Below are 15,655 nucleotides of genomic sequence, written 5' to 3' on the forward strand. Positions count from 1 at the left end.
CAATTCTCTATTTGCCAAACTAACAAACACAAAGGCAGAATTGTTGACTACTGGGTCTTTAAATGGCAAAGCTGAATGAAATGTAACAAGTCATACAGTACAGAATGGCTTTCACCTAATTTTAAGTTACAAATAAATATGCAACTTGATAGTGGCAGGTACCTGAAACAAGCCCACAGAATGAATTTGTGATATTTACTCTTAGCTACTGAGATGGCCAATCTCTTTATGAGAATGAGGGGAAGAGATTGAGCCGAAGAGATACTGCTGTTTTCAACAAGCCTGCAGCAATCTCTGCAAAGTACTGCTGTTCCTGGAAACACATTTAAGAAAGATGCAAAAATCCTTTTATTTTGACAAGCTGGCCTTGGGTTTGTAATTGACATTCAGCCTTTCACACAGTCTTATGAGATGAAAGGCCCTCTGCTAGTCCCTGCCCAGAGTCTGCCCAGCGCACACCATTTAAATCACCTTAGAAAAGAGGGGCCCTTGGCAAATGAGTCCCCAGTGTATCCCCATTCTATCCTTCCCCCTCTTTTATTTATATTTTGCAGGACAAAGGATACCGGCTTTCTTTCCTTCAAAGACCACTTGCCAGTCACTCAGATAGTCATCACGGACACCAACAGATCAAACTCAGAAGCAGCTTGGCGAATTGGGCCCCTCCGTTGCTATGGTGACCGTGAGTACTAAATGGAAAGAAGCATTTTCTCTGCATGACATAAGCACAAGATGTTTCTGCTCCCTTATCTTTTTCCCTGCTGTATTCCAGAGCCTTAAAATTATGCACACGTCCAATGCTTTTTTAAATACTCCATTCCAAAAGAATGAGCCTTGCTGAAGGGTCTTTTCATTTGCAGGACATTTCTGGAATGCAGTCTCATTTTACACGGAAGCCTCTTACCTCCATTTCCCAACTTTCCATGCGGAATTCAGTGCTGACATTTCCTTGTTTTTTAAAACCACGGCTTCATCTGGAGTTTTCCTAGAGAATCTTGGTATCAAAGGCTTCATGCGACTTGAAATAAGCTGTAAGTCCGCTCATTTATGAACTTAATATAATGAGTCAAATGAACACATTTTAATCTTATCTTTGACATCAAGAAGTAGTGGTTATTTTGACAATTTATTTTCACAGATTTTCTATAGAATTAGAAACAATATTTTCTAGTTTCTTTTTGATGCATTATGATTTTTATTACTTTTCAATATTAAGTCAGTTGTTCTCTCTTCAAAATGATTACTCTTCAATGCCCTATAGGTACATATTTTCATTCTCCTGGGGATTTTAAAAATTTGACTTGAAATGTTTCTGTCTTGAGATATTTTTTCATTATAATTTCCAAGGAAGGTGCAAAGGATTATCATTAAATATCCTATTCCTATTAGATGCCTCCTTTTTTTTGGTTACACATTTGCCATAAAAGTAACTTTCTGACATTTCCTATTAGGACTCTATGAGTATCCCTGTTGGCACAGTGGTTACATTCTGGGCTGCATTCCACAGGTCAGCAGTTCTAAACCACTAGCCACACTGTGGAAGCAAGATGAGGCTTTCTATTCTTGTAGACAGTTACAGGCTGGAAAACCCACTGGGGCAATTCCACCCCAACCTATAGAGTCACTATGAGTTGGCATTGACTTAATGGCAGTGAGCTGAGTTTTTTGAGAGCTATATAATTGCATAATTAGAATTCCCATCGAGTCTCAATTCTTCCTGCATGAGAGGTACTATGCCACTAGAATCTGGTGTCCAAGGGGAATGATCTTTGAACAACCCGATTCAGTAATAATCACGAAGTAAAATAGAATAGTAACAGAAAAGCAGACAGCAAAATTGTCTATACTTGAACCTTAACTCTGCAATATATAATTGTATCAATACGATATATCTTGGTTCTAAAAATAATGGCAATTTAGTGAAGATTCGCTGAAAAGTATTGCTACTGGGGTTCCGGTTTATACATGTATGTATCCACAAAATGTATTTAAATGTGCCGCTGCCATCAGTGAGGGTGTGTGGGTGTCGTATGCAGATATGCCCTTTTAGGAATCTATTTGTCTTAATCCTATTAGGGGACCCTTTAAAGAAAGGTCCAATCAATACAGTGCTTTGCAAGGTTTGCTAGATCAGTTTAGTTCAAGGCAATGAGGTCAGTTTAGAAGATTATTTAGACAATTTTACTTAGCAAAAACAAGAATGAGGTCTAGTCTCAAATCCTAAAAGTAACTATATTACCTATGCGAACTTTTTTCTCTTAGTGGGTCTTTTAAATGGCATTTTGCATGGTGTTTATCATTCAGTTCCATGACTGTTGAGCCATGAAACCTTTATTTGTCTGAAGGTAACAATGATTGAGTGTTCGTTATATGTCAATTTCCAATTTACTTGTATTTTGAGGTACCTTTTTTTAATCTTTCTTTGTAAAAAAACAAAAAGAAATGCTTAAATGTTGATTGTTGTTAATTTTATAAAAAGTTAAGATTATTTGATGTCATTGTTTGCTGTTCACCTTTGTCAGTGGATAGATAATAAAACACATATATTTCAAAACAAATAAGTATTGTATTCCCACAACATTCTGTATTTTTTAAAATCATTCAAATTTATCAAAATATGAACCAAAAATTTGTTTTGAGGATTTGTTCTATATGTATTAGGGAGAAAATTTTGATTCCAATAAAAGTAAGTGACTCAAAGAAATTCTCTTTTTAAAGATCAGAGAAGGGAAAGCCATAGATCAACCACTGACTAATCTTACTGTAATTGTTTGAATTCTGCCTTCTCTAAGTGGATTCAACTTATATCAGGTTACCTCTAGTCTACCAGCAAGTAAGTTGGACTTCCACTCACCCCGCAGCCAAAATAATTTTTGAGATTTAAATGAGGAGGTATTGGTTTAATAACTATTACTTTCTAGAGGGGTAAAACACATTTTTGAAGTCAACAACTTCTTCATGGAATAAAAGTAATGGTTTTCTGCTCTCCTAAAGATTTACAGCCTTGAAAAGCCAAAGGGACATCTCTGCTCTGTGCTATGGGGCCACTAGGAGTCAGAATTGACTGGAAGAAAGCAAGTTTGTTTTGAGTTTATGAGTAGTTTCTGGCAGATGTGTACAGTTAGGTCATGCTTCTTATAGTTAGTATTTGGTTTTATAGATTGAAAATTCTTAAAATTGAGGAAAGTTAGCTGTTTAAAATTTTCCTATTCAATAGTAATAGTAACAGTCGTTGAAAGGGAACAAATGGATCAAATGCGTGGACATCTTGTGATCTCATCAGCAGGTGTATTCGAGGCAGGTGGAATGTTCTCCTTAACCTCTCCAGATAAACTGTTTTGATAGGAAATTTCCTTGTAACAGATTCCATGGCTCACAATAGATTTCTCTCTAATTCCTTACGAGTATTCCTGTATGACTATCTTATAGTGTCTTCTAAAATGGATTTCATTTTTAATGGAAAAAAAACCAACAGGTTTCCATGAATTTTCCCATCCATTTCTTCCTGGGTCACTTCCAACTAGCACATTGGGGATTTGTTGCCTTTGGATTAGTCAGGATTCTATGAGGAGTTAACACACTCCTCCCAGCCTCAACTCTTAAGGTTCCAAAGGAAATGAGTAAAAATTTAGCTATTTTCACACTGATTTCACAACAGCTGTGTAAATAATCATTGAAGTAGAAAAGGGAAAAAGGAAGAAAGCTGCTTTTGACAAGTTAGATCAGTAGTTCTCAACCTTCCTGATGCCACGATCCTTTCATACAGTTCCTCATGTTGTGGTGACCCCCAACCATAAAATTATTTTTGTTGCTACTTCACCACTGTCATTTTGCTACTGTTATGAATTGGGCAATCCCTGCAAAAGTGTCATTTGATCTCCAAAGGGGTCACAACCTACAGGTTGAGAACCTCTGGCTTAGCTGGTTGGACCCAGTAGCTCCAACAATGGCCTCCAACATAGGAACCATTAGGAGGATGGTACTGGACCAAGCTGTGTTGCATTCTGTTGAGTATAGGGTTATTATTTAGAACTGACTTGACAGCACCTAACAACAGTATGAGAACCCTCTAAATTTCATAATCAAATGTGCATTTCAATGCTCGATCCTCCCTGTCTCATGAGATAGCTTGAGAAAGTCCTTTACCCCTTTAGCAATTAGTTATTGATTGTAGTGAATTAATGTGACCACAGTCCCTTGTGTGATATAATTCTGGACTCCACGCCTGTGGCTGTAATCCCATTTTGGATGGAGGTCTCTGCTCTACTAATGGACAGGTTTAGGGTGGGATTAAGACCTGACTTTAGTTGAGAGTGTGGACTAAACTACACCCTTTGTTACCTTAGGCAAATCTTGAAGACTCTGACTTAATAGAAGCTGTGTCTTAAGACATCATCCTTTGTTTTGCTTGGACAGGGTACATACACTGGTAGCAATGTACACTTCTAACACACATCATTGCACTTGGAGAGTCAGACCTCCATTTCCTGACTGGGCTTTGATAGAAGTGAGAATATTGCTGTGACTTTTGGGCATTTTGGGCTCTGGCTGCTGGACGCTGCATTTGGCTCCCTTCCACCTGCCATCCAGATCTGGGGCTGAATAGGACCTACCACCACGTGAGTCATTTCCTCAACGTGTTGTGGGTTTCTATGAGAACTTGTAGTGATCCCAGAATCAAGTGAACATGAAGGAATATACCCAAGGGAAGAGTAGTGGGTCAATGCAGCACAACATCTTAGAAGAATTGGACATTTAGGAAATATTTAATATCTAATTCCTTGGGACCAGGAGTTGGTCCTTCTAAAGGAAATTATTACTTATATAAACTGGAATTGATGACACTCATGTATCAACCAGGAACTGTGTTAACACTATTAAGAATGTATTGGACTACTGATTGTGAGGTTGGCAGTTCAAACGAACCAGCAGTTCCTCTGAAGAGAGATGAGACTATCTGCTCCATAAAGATTTACAGCCTCAGAAGCTTTAATTTTTAAAATAAATTCATTTTAATACTGTGAATTAGGTGGGGGCAGTTTGCATTTCAGACTATCAACTCTGTGTTCTATAGGTCAAACCACTCATCAACCCCATTCTCATATTCTATCCCACTAACTACCCTAATTTCCTTTCTCCCTCTTATGTATCTCTATCCTTCCTCTCACCCAAGTCTATCTGTTAACCATGGCTTCATTTCCCACCCTTGACCGTCTTCCATTGGGAACCTTCAAAGTCTGTGTCTTTTGCTATTCAAGTCACTGTCTTGGTCAGAAACTATAGATTTACTATGGGTGAGAATCTATTTGATATTTATTTATTTTGTTTATTTATTAACGAGATGTTGTTCTTGTTAGTTACTACTGAGTAAGTCCTTATGTACAATAGGATTAGATCATTGTCATCCATCGGTTTCATTGGCTACCTTTTGCATGTAGATTGCCAAGCCTTTCTTTCTACTCCCTCTTGTTGTTGTTAGGTGCTATCAAGTCTATTCAGACCCATAGAGACCTTTGACACAACAGAACAAAACACTGTTCTGTCCTGTGCCATCCTCGCAATTGTTTCTGCCCTTGATCCTATTGTCACCGCCAGTGTGCCAATCCACCAAGGGCCTTCCTCTCCTCCGCTGCCCCTCTGCTTTACCGAGAACGAAGTCCTCCCGAGCCTGGCCTCTCCTGACAACATGTCCAAAAGATATAAGACGAATCCTTGCCATTCTTGCCTCTAAAGAGCATTCTAGCTGTCCTTCTTCCAAGACAGATCGGCTTGTCCTTTTAGCCACTCATGGTACTGTCAATATTCTTCCCCAGCACCACAACTCAGATGCATGGATTGTTCTTCAGTCTTCTTTATCCAATGTCTTGAATCACATGCATATGAAGCAATTGAAGGAAAAAAACACAGCTTGGGTCAGGCGCACCTTAGGCTTCAAAGTAATATATTTGCTTTTCAATAGGCTAAAGAGGTTTAATGCAGCAGATTTGATCTCTTGACTTCTGCTACCATGGGAATCGATTATATCACCAGTGCTTCTAGTTTGAATATAAACCACCAAACCCACTGCTGATGAATTGATGATCTCAACTTATGGTAACTCTGTAGGACAGAGTAGAATCGCTTCAAAGCATTTCCTAGACTGCAAATCTTTACCAGAGCAGACAGTCTCACTATTCTCCTCTGGAGCTGCTGACTGGTGGCCTTGAATCATTGCCTTTGCATTTAACAGCCCAGAGTTGAATCCACTATGCCACCATGACAGACCTTTAAAAGCTACTTAAATAAAATGTAATAAAAAACATTTTCCAAGGACTCTAATATCTTTCTAGGTGGCTAAAATATATCAAAATAAAATTGCAAAATTGAATTTATATAGACAGTGTATTACAGTGCTAGTGAATAAGACTTTGGTTTGGCAAGAACTTGCAGTGTACATGCAGAGACAGATTATCCAATAAACAAGGTATGAAAAGGCTTAATAGCTCTTACTTAGTAATGTGTAGTGCAGATTCATAGGGATTTCACACCTCTTCCATGTGTACTTTGCTAACTGTAAGATAACACATACCTTGCTTTTTGCTCAGTCCACTCCCGTGTGCAAAGCATGGTACAAGAGGCTGTGTGGATTGAATGAGGGGCTTGAAAGATTGCTCACAGGTGCCTGCAACTGTCCAAAGAGGCAGTGAGTAAACAGATCATTATGCAGCAGGAGGTAAGTGTTCAAGCAGAAGTAAGCGCAAGACAGAAACATAACACTAGGTCAGAGGTAGGGAGGGAGTGTGGTGGTAGACACAGTAGTGCAGGTCATCCTCTAGCAGGGTGTATTCAGACTGCAATTCATCATCGAAAAACCATTTTTAGCAACACCTTTATATTAACGCTCCACAAATGCTTCCCAGTCTTCACCCATTGTTCTATGAGAGAAAAAAACTTGAGAGCCTGCCATCCTCTGTACACTTATTTGATGTTGAGACGTATAGGGCATTTTTAGCCATAGTAAGTGTCAGAAATGCCCTCAAGAGATTACCTTCAGTCTTCATTTATCCTTTAATTAATGTCATTCAACTACCTTTTTTTAATAACAAAGCCAATTTACTTGCATTGATAATTGATAATATATGTAGTTAAGAGGATATGCAAAGTAACCAACACTTATTTATTGCATCCTATGCAACTCGGCCTTAGTGAGCTGAAATGAATTGGTATAGACAATTTTTAGTGAGATAGTTATATGGTTTACTATGTCAGGAATTACAAACTCATGAGGAATGACATCACATTCACTATCTAAAAGAACATTTCAGGATAAATCTTGAAACTCAATACTGTCTTGGATAGGATAATATCTATACAGATATGTGGAATCCAACTGTTGTTCAAACATTATTCAAATGTATACACCAACCACTAAAGCTAATGAAGAAGAAATCAGGGAATTCTACCAAAGGTCTTCTGTGTGGGACTGTTCAAACATGTAGTTGAGATGCATTGATAATGATTAGCAATTGAAATGCAGAAGTTGGAAATAAAGAGGAAGAGGCAGTAGTTGAAAAATAAAGCCTTGGTGAAAGAAGTGATGCTGGAGGTCACATGATAGAATTTTGCAAGACTTCTTTTCCACAGATACCTTTTTCAATGACAAAAATGAGTGCTACACATGTGGACTCCTGGAATACACAGAAATCAAATTGACTGCATCTATGAGCAGCCAAAATAAGGCCAGGGACTGACTTTGGAACTGAGGATCAAAAACTCATACGTAAGCTCAGGTTGAAGTTGAAGACAATTAAAACAAATCCACAACAGCCAAAATATCACCTTGAATATTATCTACCTGGATTTCAAGAACATTTCAAGAATAGATTTGACTCAATGATTTCTAATGAAACAACACCTGATGAACTATAAGACGTCATGAACATCATACTTGAAAAAATTCACAGATCATTAAACTACATGAAAGAAAGAAAAGATCTAAATACAGTTAGGTTAAAATTTAAAACTTCATGGTTTGCTCTCTCTTTTGGCCCATTTTAATTTTGTTCTGATATTTAGTATTTCCCTTTTTCTTCTCAATTGGGCCTTTTCTGTTTCACCTTGTTATTGTTGTTAGTTTTTTTTCTCTGTGTATGTTTATCCGTATATGAAATCCAGGATAGGAAAATCTGTGGAGACAGTAACTGGATGAATGGTTCCTTGGGGTCTGTCAGGGGAGGTTAGGAAGAAATGAGGAGCTAATGACAATGAATACAAGCAAAAATGTTCCAAAATTGATTGTGATGGTGATTGTACAACTCTTTTAAATATGATTGAAGTATTGAAATGTATGCTGTGTGAATTATATGCCAATGAAACTGTTGGAAGCAAGAAAGAAGAGATCACAGTGGATGTCAGAAGAGCCTCTGAAACTTGCTCTTGATCACAGAGTAATTAAATGAAGGAAATGATGAAATACAAGAGTTTGACAGAAAATTTCCAAGGGCAACTCGAGAAGAAAACGTATTATCATGAGGTTAAAAAATACCTAGAATTGGAAAACCAAAAAGGAAGAACATGCTGAAGGTAAAAGAGCTGAAGAAAATAACAAGCATCTAGTTACAATATTAAAAGATTCTATTGGCAAAATATCAAATGATATTTTGATATTTTGATGCAAGAAGCATCAATGGAAGATGGGAAGAATTCACAGTTATTGTAGCAAAAAGAACTAATCTGTAACAACTATTTCAAGAGATAGCATATGTGCAAGGACCCATGGTATGCAAGGAAGAAATCTCAATGACATGGAAGGCATTAGTGAGGAACAAGGTCCCAGGAATTGACAGGACACCACATGGAATGCTCCAACATGCTGATGAAACACTGAAGCCTTCACGAGTCTATGCCAAGATGTTTAGAAGGCTGGTACCTGGCTAACCAACTGGAACCCATTCCAAAGAAAAGTGAAAGATCTTGAAACTCTTGAGCAGCGTCGTTGGCATAGTATGCGAGTAAAATGTTGCCAAAGATCATTCAACGGTTGGAGCAGCACAGTGATAGGAAGCTGCCCGAAATTCAGGCTGGATTCAGAAGAGGGTGTGGAACAAGGAAGATCATTGTTGACATCAGATGGCTCTTAGCTCAATGCAGGGACTTTCAGAAAAATATTCACTTGTCTTTTATTCAAATGCATTGATGTTTCTTTGGTCTTCCTTATTCAACACCATCTTTCATGTGAGGCAATTGAAAATATCCTGGCTTGGGTCAAGAAACCCTCAGACCTCAGAGGGCCACCCTCACTTGCCGACACTTCTACGCAGGTTGTACAGAGCATATTTACCCAATGCGATGTGTCATGGTTTTCCTGACTGCTGCTTCCATGAGCACTGATTGTGGATCCAAGCAAGACAAATCCTTAACAACTTCAATCTTTTTTCCATTTATCACAATTTTACCTCTTGGTTCAATTTTGAGGATTTTGCTCTTCTTTACTTTCAGTCGTAATAATACTGAAAGTTGGAATCCTTGGTTGTCATTAGCAAATGCTTTAAATTTTCCTTAATTCAAGCAAGCAAGGTTTTGTCATCTGCATATCAAAGGTTCTTATAAGCCTTCCTCCAAACCTGATGCTGAGTTCTTTTTCATATAGTCCAGCTTTTTGTATTATATGCTCAGCACACAGATTGAAAAACTCTGGTGAACGGATACAGCTGATCTATACCCGCCCCAATTTAAAACCCTGCAGCATTTCCTTATTCTGTCTGAGTAAATGCCTCTTGACCCATGTTCAGGTTTCACATGAGCCAACTAAGCGTTCTGGAATTTCCATTTTTCTCAATGTTATCCACAGTTCTTTATGATCCACACAATCAAGTACTCTTGAACAAGGGAATACTACAGGCTTTGAAATGCATTTGAATTATGGTGCTGGCAACGGATATTGAAAGTACTGTGGGCTGCCAAAAGAGCAGACAGATCTGTCTTGGACGAAGTTCTGGCAGAATGCTCTTTATAAATGAGGATGGCAAGACTTCATCTTAAGTACTTTGGGCATGTTATCAGGAGAGACCAGTCCCTGAAAAACATGCTTGGAAAAGAAGAAAGGCAGTGAAAAAGAGGGAGACATTTGACAAAATGGATTGACACCGTGAGCTCAAACATAAAAACCATCGTGAGAGTGTTTTGTTCTGTTGGACATTTGGTAGTTATGAGGCAGAACCAACTCAACAGCACTTTCCAACGACAGGTGCCCGGCAGCTCTGTGACTTCTCTTAGGGGTTTTCCTTGAAATCAGGGCTGGTTCACCCATCAACCACCAATTCCTCATGGGTTTCACCGCTTCTGCCAGCCATTTGAAACTGTTCATTAATAAGAATCTACAAGTAAGCATTCGCGTATGCTGCTTACTGAGTTGTATTCCATACCAAGGATTATAAATTTCAATAGGTTTTTAATTTTGTAGGCAGGTGTGCGATTGGTAGAGAAAGATAAATATGATCCACCCTTAGAAGTACAGTAATTAATGCAGTGACACAAAATAAAATTGTTCGTTACAGATCACTTCCTGACTGGGTAATCTGATGCGGCCTCACAATCAGGGTTCACGCTCATCAGAAAACCCAACAGTGAAAGCTGAGAGTTGTTAGATTTTTCTCCGTACTGGGGCCTTCTTCTGCCGAGGCTGACCTTCTGTTAGGGTATGCAGACGGTTGAGGAGTTTGTGATCTTAGCATCTCTCACAATGCAGACCTTAATAGTTGGTAAATGTCTCAAATAACCATAGCCTTCTTTTGTGTATGTGCTTGTTTGAGGGCAGGTATCATAGAAGGTGCTTAGAAGGAAGACAAGATCTGGATAGGAAGACTTCAGTCACAAGAAACAGTCTCCTCCTCTAGCTCGATTTATAATGAATCTTTTTACTTCCCACAGATTTAGAAATGGCCCTCATTGTAATGCACAGAGCGATGTGTCAACTAGAGATAGATGTAGAAGAATTGCTTCTGTGAGTCAGAATCTGCTTCCTACCTATCGGGGAAAAATGGAATAGCTTATGTACACATCTCTAAACCTGAGTTTTCTCACACATAAAATGGGATCAAAGGATACCATTCTCATAGGCTTCTTTTGAGGGTTAAAATGAAGAATTCATTTGCAGTTCCTAGCACAGTACCAGTTATAGAGTTGCTTACCTCTTATGCGACTACTTCCCCCTTCTCTCTATTTGTTACTACGCCATTATCATCATCACTAATAAAATTTCTGACTGGTGGCCAAATGACCGGGTTGCTATTCCTATTCTTCTAGATGTATGGAAAGTTGTGAGGAACTAGCTCAGTTGTGGAGGCATGTGGCTTTGGTTTGATGCCAACCAGCTATATCACCTTGGGCAAGGCATTTATACATCTTAAGTTTTCTTTTCATTTTATTTAAGTCAGATGAACAATCATTTTTTTAATCAACTGTATGTGAGAAAGAACGTGAAAAACTGCTAGGTTTTCCAGAGCATGAAGCGAAGCTACTCGTCCAAGGCCAGGCAGCCAGACACCCATACACAATGAACGTAGATCCTCAGATGGCAGAGACTTAGCATTGTGTGCCACGTAGCATAAGCATTAATAACCCAGGCCCTGTCCACCTCCCTGAAGTCACCCTACAAAGAACAACTGGATAAACACACACACACACACACACACACACGTACACACACCACCTAGAAACTTTGGGATGCAGTAAACCAAAAACAAACCTCAATTCACCTCTTTCAGTAGAGTCCCCTATTTGGTAGTTTTCACTGGTAATTTCACCGCTTCAGGTATTCTGGGTGAAGTCCATCATCTCTCCGCCCATCATTCAGGGAAACTGCAGGCCCTCACTAAACCCATTTTCATCCTTCTTTCTGTTTTCCTTTTGGTTTCAGCTCCTTCTGAGATCACTTTTGTCACCGATGTTGGGAAGGGTCCTTTGGAACTAATAGTCCAATCTCCTTCTCCTCTGAATGACAACCAATGGCATTACATCCGAGCTGAGAGCAACCTCAAGGAAACCTCACTCCAAGTGGACAGCCTCCCACGGAGGGTCAGGGAGAATTCGGAGGAGGGCCATTTCCGATGGCAGCTCAGCAGCCAGTTGTTCGTAGGTAGGAGCATGTTAAGGTGTTCTTTCTGCCATGCATTTTAATAGGCCATTTTCTTACGAAGCCATGAAATGTAGCTCTTTTATATGAGACTTGGGGATTGATTTATTGATTAAAATCATAAATTTAAGTAACATAAATTGTTCCGTTCTGCCTTCCTCGCTCACAGCGTTGGCATATTTTGTGGTGGCCAAGGTTTCCTTTATAGCTGTTCTCTTGGTGTGTATTGCTTTCAGATCTTCAAAAACCACTGTTTTTTAAATCATCCTTGTGACCAAAATCTACTCACAAGAAAAGGATCTACAGTCTTTTAAAGCCTTCATTGACATATACTGAGACTTTTGGGCATCCCTTCCAGGAGATATTGGATTCCAGACAATTGTTTATAATTGCACAATGAAATACGCGTGCCATCTCAAAGGAGTTGCCATCATAGATATCATGGTGAGGGTGGAATTATTCCTTTGGAAAGCAGGAGTTGCCTTGAGAACCTCTATAATCAGTTACACCACTTGATTGCTTCATTGCTTGTGGAAAGGGAGTCCTGCTCACCGACACATTTCTATCCACTGGCTATTCCTCAGGAGAATTGAAATTGGCCTTCAGCATGTTGTTCATCAGAATAAGCTGCTCCTTCTGGATGTGGAGACTGGAAAGACTCTCAATTTATCCACTGAGTTGCTTGTAGGTAATAAATGTTAAGGGGTACGTCATGTTAGCGCTTGTTGCATTCATTGAGTACCTGTGACAATCTAGGTGGTTGGTTGGAAAGTTAAAATTCAGTTCACAGGTGAACACACACGTGTGTGTGTGTGTGTGTGTGTGTGTGTGTAATATATAAGATGGCAGGGAACTTGGGGTAGATATTCTTTCTTTAGTGCCTGGACCTGAATTCTGTTTAAATCAGCATGATTTTATTTCCCTTGTCATAATTCTTGAATTTCATTAAACATATTGTGTGTGCATTTATATTTGAGTATGCGTGTTTGCTGAGAGAAAGAAAAAGAAATGTCAGCCACATGAGACATTAGTCAAGGTAGGAAGGACCAGTCCTGTAGCTTCAATTTAGAAAGGATTTCTTGAAAGTGCTTTTCACAAGGCTTGGATAATTGAAAAATGCAAAAGTCTTTAAAATGTTAGTGATATTGGACTACACATTATTAAAGAGAATAAGCTGTTCTTATATGAGACTTGAAGTTCAGATGCTTAAAATAATGATGTAAATAACGCTCAACATTTAGCACTACACTCAGATTTAACTTTGCTTCTTTATTTTTTCACCAGACGCACAGTAGATAGCTCCACAGCTAATAATGAAATGCCATTAACAATCAAATTCTTCCTCTGAACTTGATGACACATTCCTCTTCATACAATCCAGAATCTACGATTATTTTCTCAGCATACAGATTGAATAAGTATGGTGAGAGGATACAACCCTGAGGCACATGATTCCTAACTTTAACCAAGCAGTATTCCCTTGTTCTGCCTGCACAATCCATGTACACGTTCCACATAAACACAATGAAGTGTTCTGGAATTCTCATTATGTTCAAGGTTATCCATTGTTTATGTGATCCACACAGTCAAATGTGTTGGTGCAGTCAATAAAACATAAGTAAGCATATTCCTCAATCTGCATGCTACGTAAATCATCAGAGAAACTGGCTTATATGAAGTAGAATGTAGCATCAAGATTTGAGGAAGCCTTATTAACAACCTGCAATATGCAGGTGACACAACTTTGCTTGCTGAAAGTGAGGAGGACTGGAAGCACTTACTGATGGTCAAGAAGTGCAGCCTTCAGTGTGGATTATAACTCAGTGTGGGGAAGACCAAAACCCTCGCAACTGGACAAATAGGTAACATCATGACAAATGGAGCCCAGGTCGACGTTGTCAAGGATCTTACCTTGCTTGGATCCACAATCAATGCTCATGGAAGCAGCAGTCTAGAGATCAAACGATACATTGCATTAGGTAAATCTGCTGCACAGGACCTCTTTACTGTTTTGAAAAGTAATGATGTCACTTTGAGAACTAAGGTGCACCTGACCCAAGCATTTCAATGGACTCATATGCATGTGAAAGTCAGTCACTGAATAAGATGAATGAAGAAGAACTGATACATTTGAATTGTGGTGCTGGGGAAGAATAGTGAAAGTGCCATGAGCCACTAAAAGGATCAACCCAACCGATCTGTCTGGGAACAAATATGGCCAGAGCGCCCCTTAGAGGTAAAGATAGTGAGACTTTGTTTTAAACTTTGGACCTGTTGTCAGGAGAAACCAGTCCCTGTGGAAGAACATGATGTTGGTAAAGTAGAGGGACAATGAAAACGAAGGTCGGCAAGGAGACTGAATGCCTCAGGGACTGCAATAACGGGCTCAAGCATGGGATTCCTCCCAAGACTGGGCGGTGTTCCATTCTGTTGTGCTTAGGGCCGCTCTGGGTTGAACAGACTTAATGGCACCTGACAGCAACAACAAAATTAACCATCGATTCTTCCATAAATTTGGGGTTATACAATGTCTAACTCTTGGAAGAGTAGTCACCGGCAGTATCCTCACAAGTTCAAAAATGATAAACTGTGAGAAGGTTGTATTTTCTATTCTTAACTTAAGCTCAATTTCTTCCTTTGTTCTTCATGTTTTTATATATATCGGTAACTAAAGAGATGGAGAGAATTTTATGATTTCAAAGCATTGACTTAATAAATAACACTAATAAGTATTATGAAGATCGAAAGAGTCACTATACCAAAAGGAACTAAGTGATATACAACAGCTTCGAGAGTTAGCATATGAGAAAGGACAGATGGTGCTGAAAGAACACTTCCAAGCTGCACTGATAGCATTGATCAAAACAAGGCTCCAGAAATTGATGGACTACCCACTGAAATGTTTCAATAAGCTGTAGGGCCATAATGCTCCTTAGAGTCAAGGACGGTAAGACTGCATTTCACATATTTTGGACAAGATGTCAGGAAAGACTAGTCATGGAATTGGCACCAAACACCACAACAAAAGCATAAGTGATGTAAAGGAGCCCTGATGGACGAGTGGTTACATGCCTTTCTGCTTAAGTAAAAGGTCAGTCATTAGAAAGAACCCACACAGATCCGGTGGTTTGCTTAGGAATGATAGAGCCTTGAAAAGCCTGCAGGGCAGTTCTACTCTGTCGTAGAAGGTCTCCATGAGTCACAATTTACTCAAAGCTCATGAATTTGGGCTTAGGTAAAGGGGCTGAATTTGCAATATTTGAGATTTATATTGCTATTTTAATGTTATTAAAGCATAACACTTTGTTTCTCTGAGGATGCTTACTAGTCATCAAGATTTAATAACTTTTTAGTAAAATCATTCCAAGTATTTCTATTTCTTGCAAATTTTAATGTACATTTAGGCAGTGTTTATGAATCCATCTACCTGAAAGGTATATCTAAAGGTAAAATAATTATTTTTTATTACTTTACACATTCATATGTATTTCATGTCACTATAAAATCATCAGATGGCCTGACTATGTGATAAATTTGTAGAAG

At 38.9% G+C, this 15,655-nt stretch overlaps 1 protein-coding gene across 2 annotated transcripts in view; it reads left to right on the top strand.

The window, feature by feature from the left end:
- CNTNAP5 (contactin associated protein family member 5) overlaps positions 1 to 15,655 on the top strand; it is a 1,091,618-nt gene that overhangs the window by 934,707 nt on the left and 141,256 nt on the right. For both annotated transcript variants that reach the window (XM_075529285.1, XM_075529286.1), the window contains exons 15-17: positions 555 to 682; positions 861 to 1,031; positions 11,897 to 12,115. In XM_075529285.1, the coding sequence (XP_075385400.1) occupies positions 555 to 682; positions 861 to 1,031; positions 11,897 to 12,115 (518 nt within the window). The remainder of the gene's footprint in view (positions 1 to 554; positions 683 to 860; positions 1,032 to 11,896; positions 12,116 to 15,655) is intronic.

This window comes from Tenrec ecaudatus, chromosome 13, assembly GCF_050624435.1.
Source record: "Tenrec ecaudatus isolate mTenEca1 chromosome 13, mTenEca1.hap1, whole genome shotgun sequence".
Classification (NCBI taxonomy): domain Eukaryota; kingdom Metazoa; phylum Chordata; class Mammalia; order Afrosoricida; family Tenrecidae; genus Tenrec; species Tenrec ecaudatus.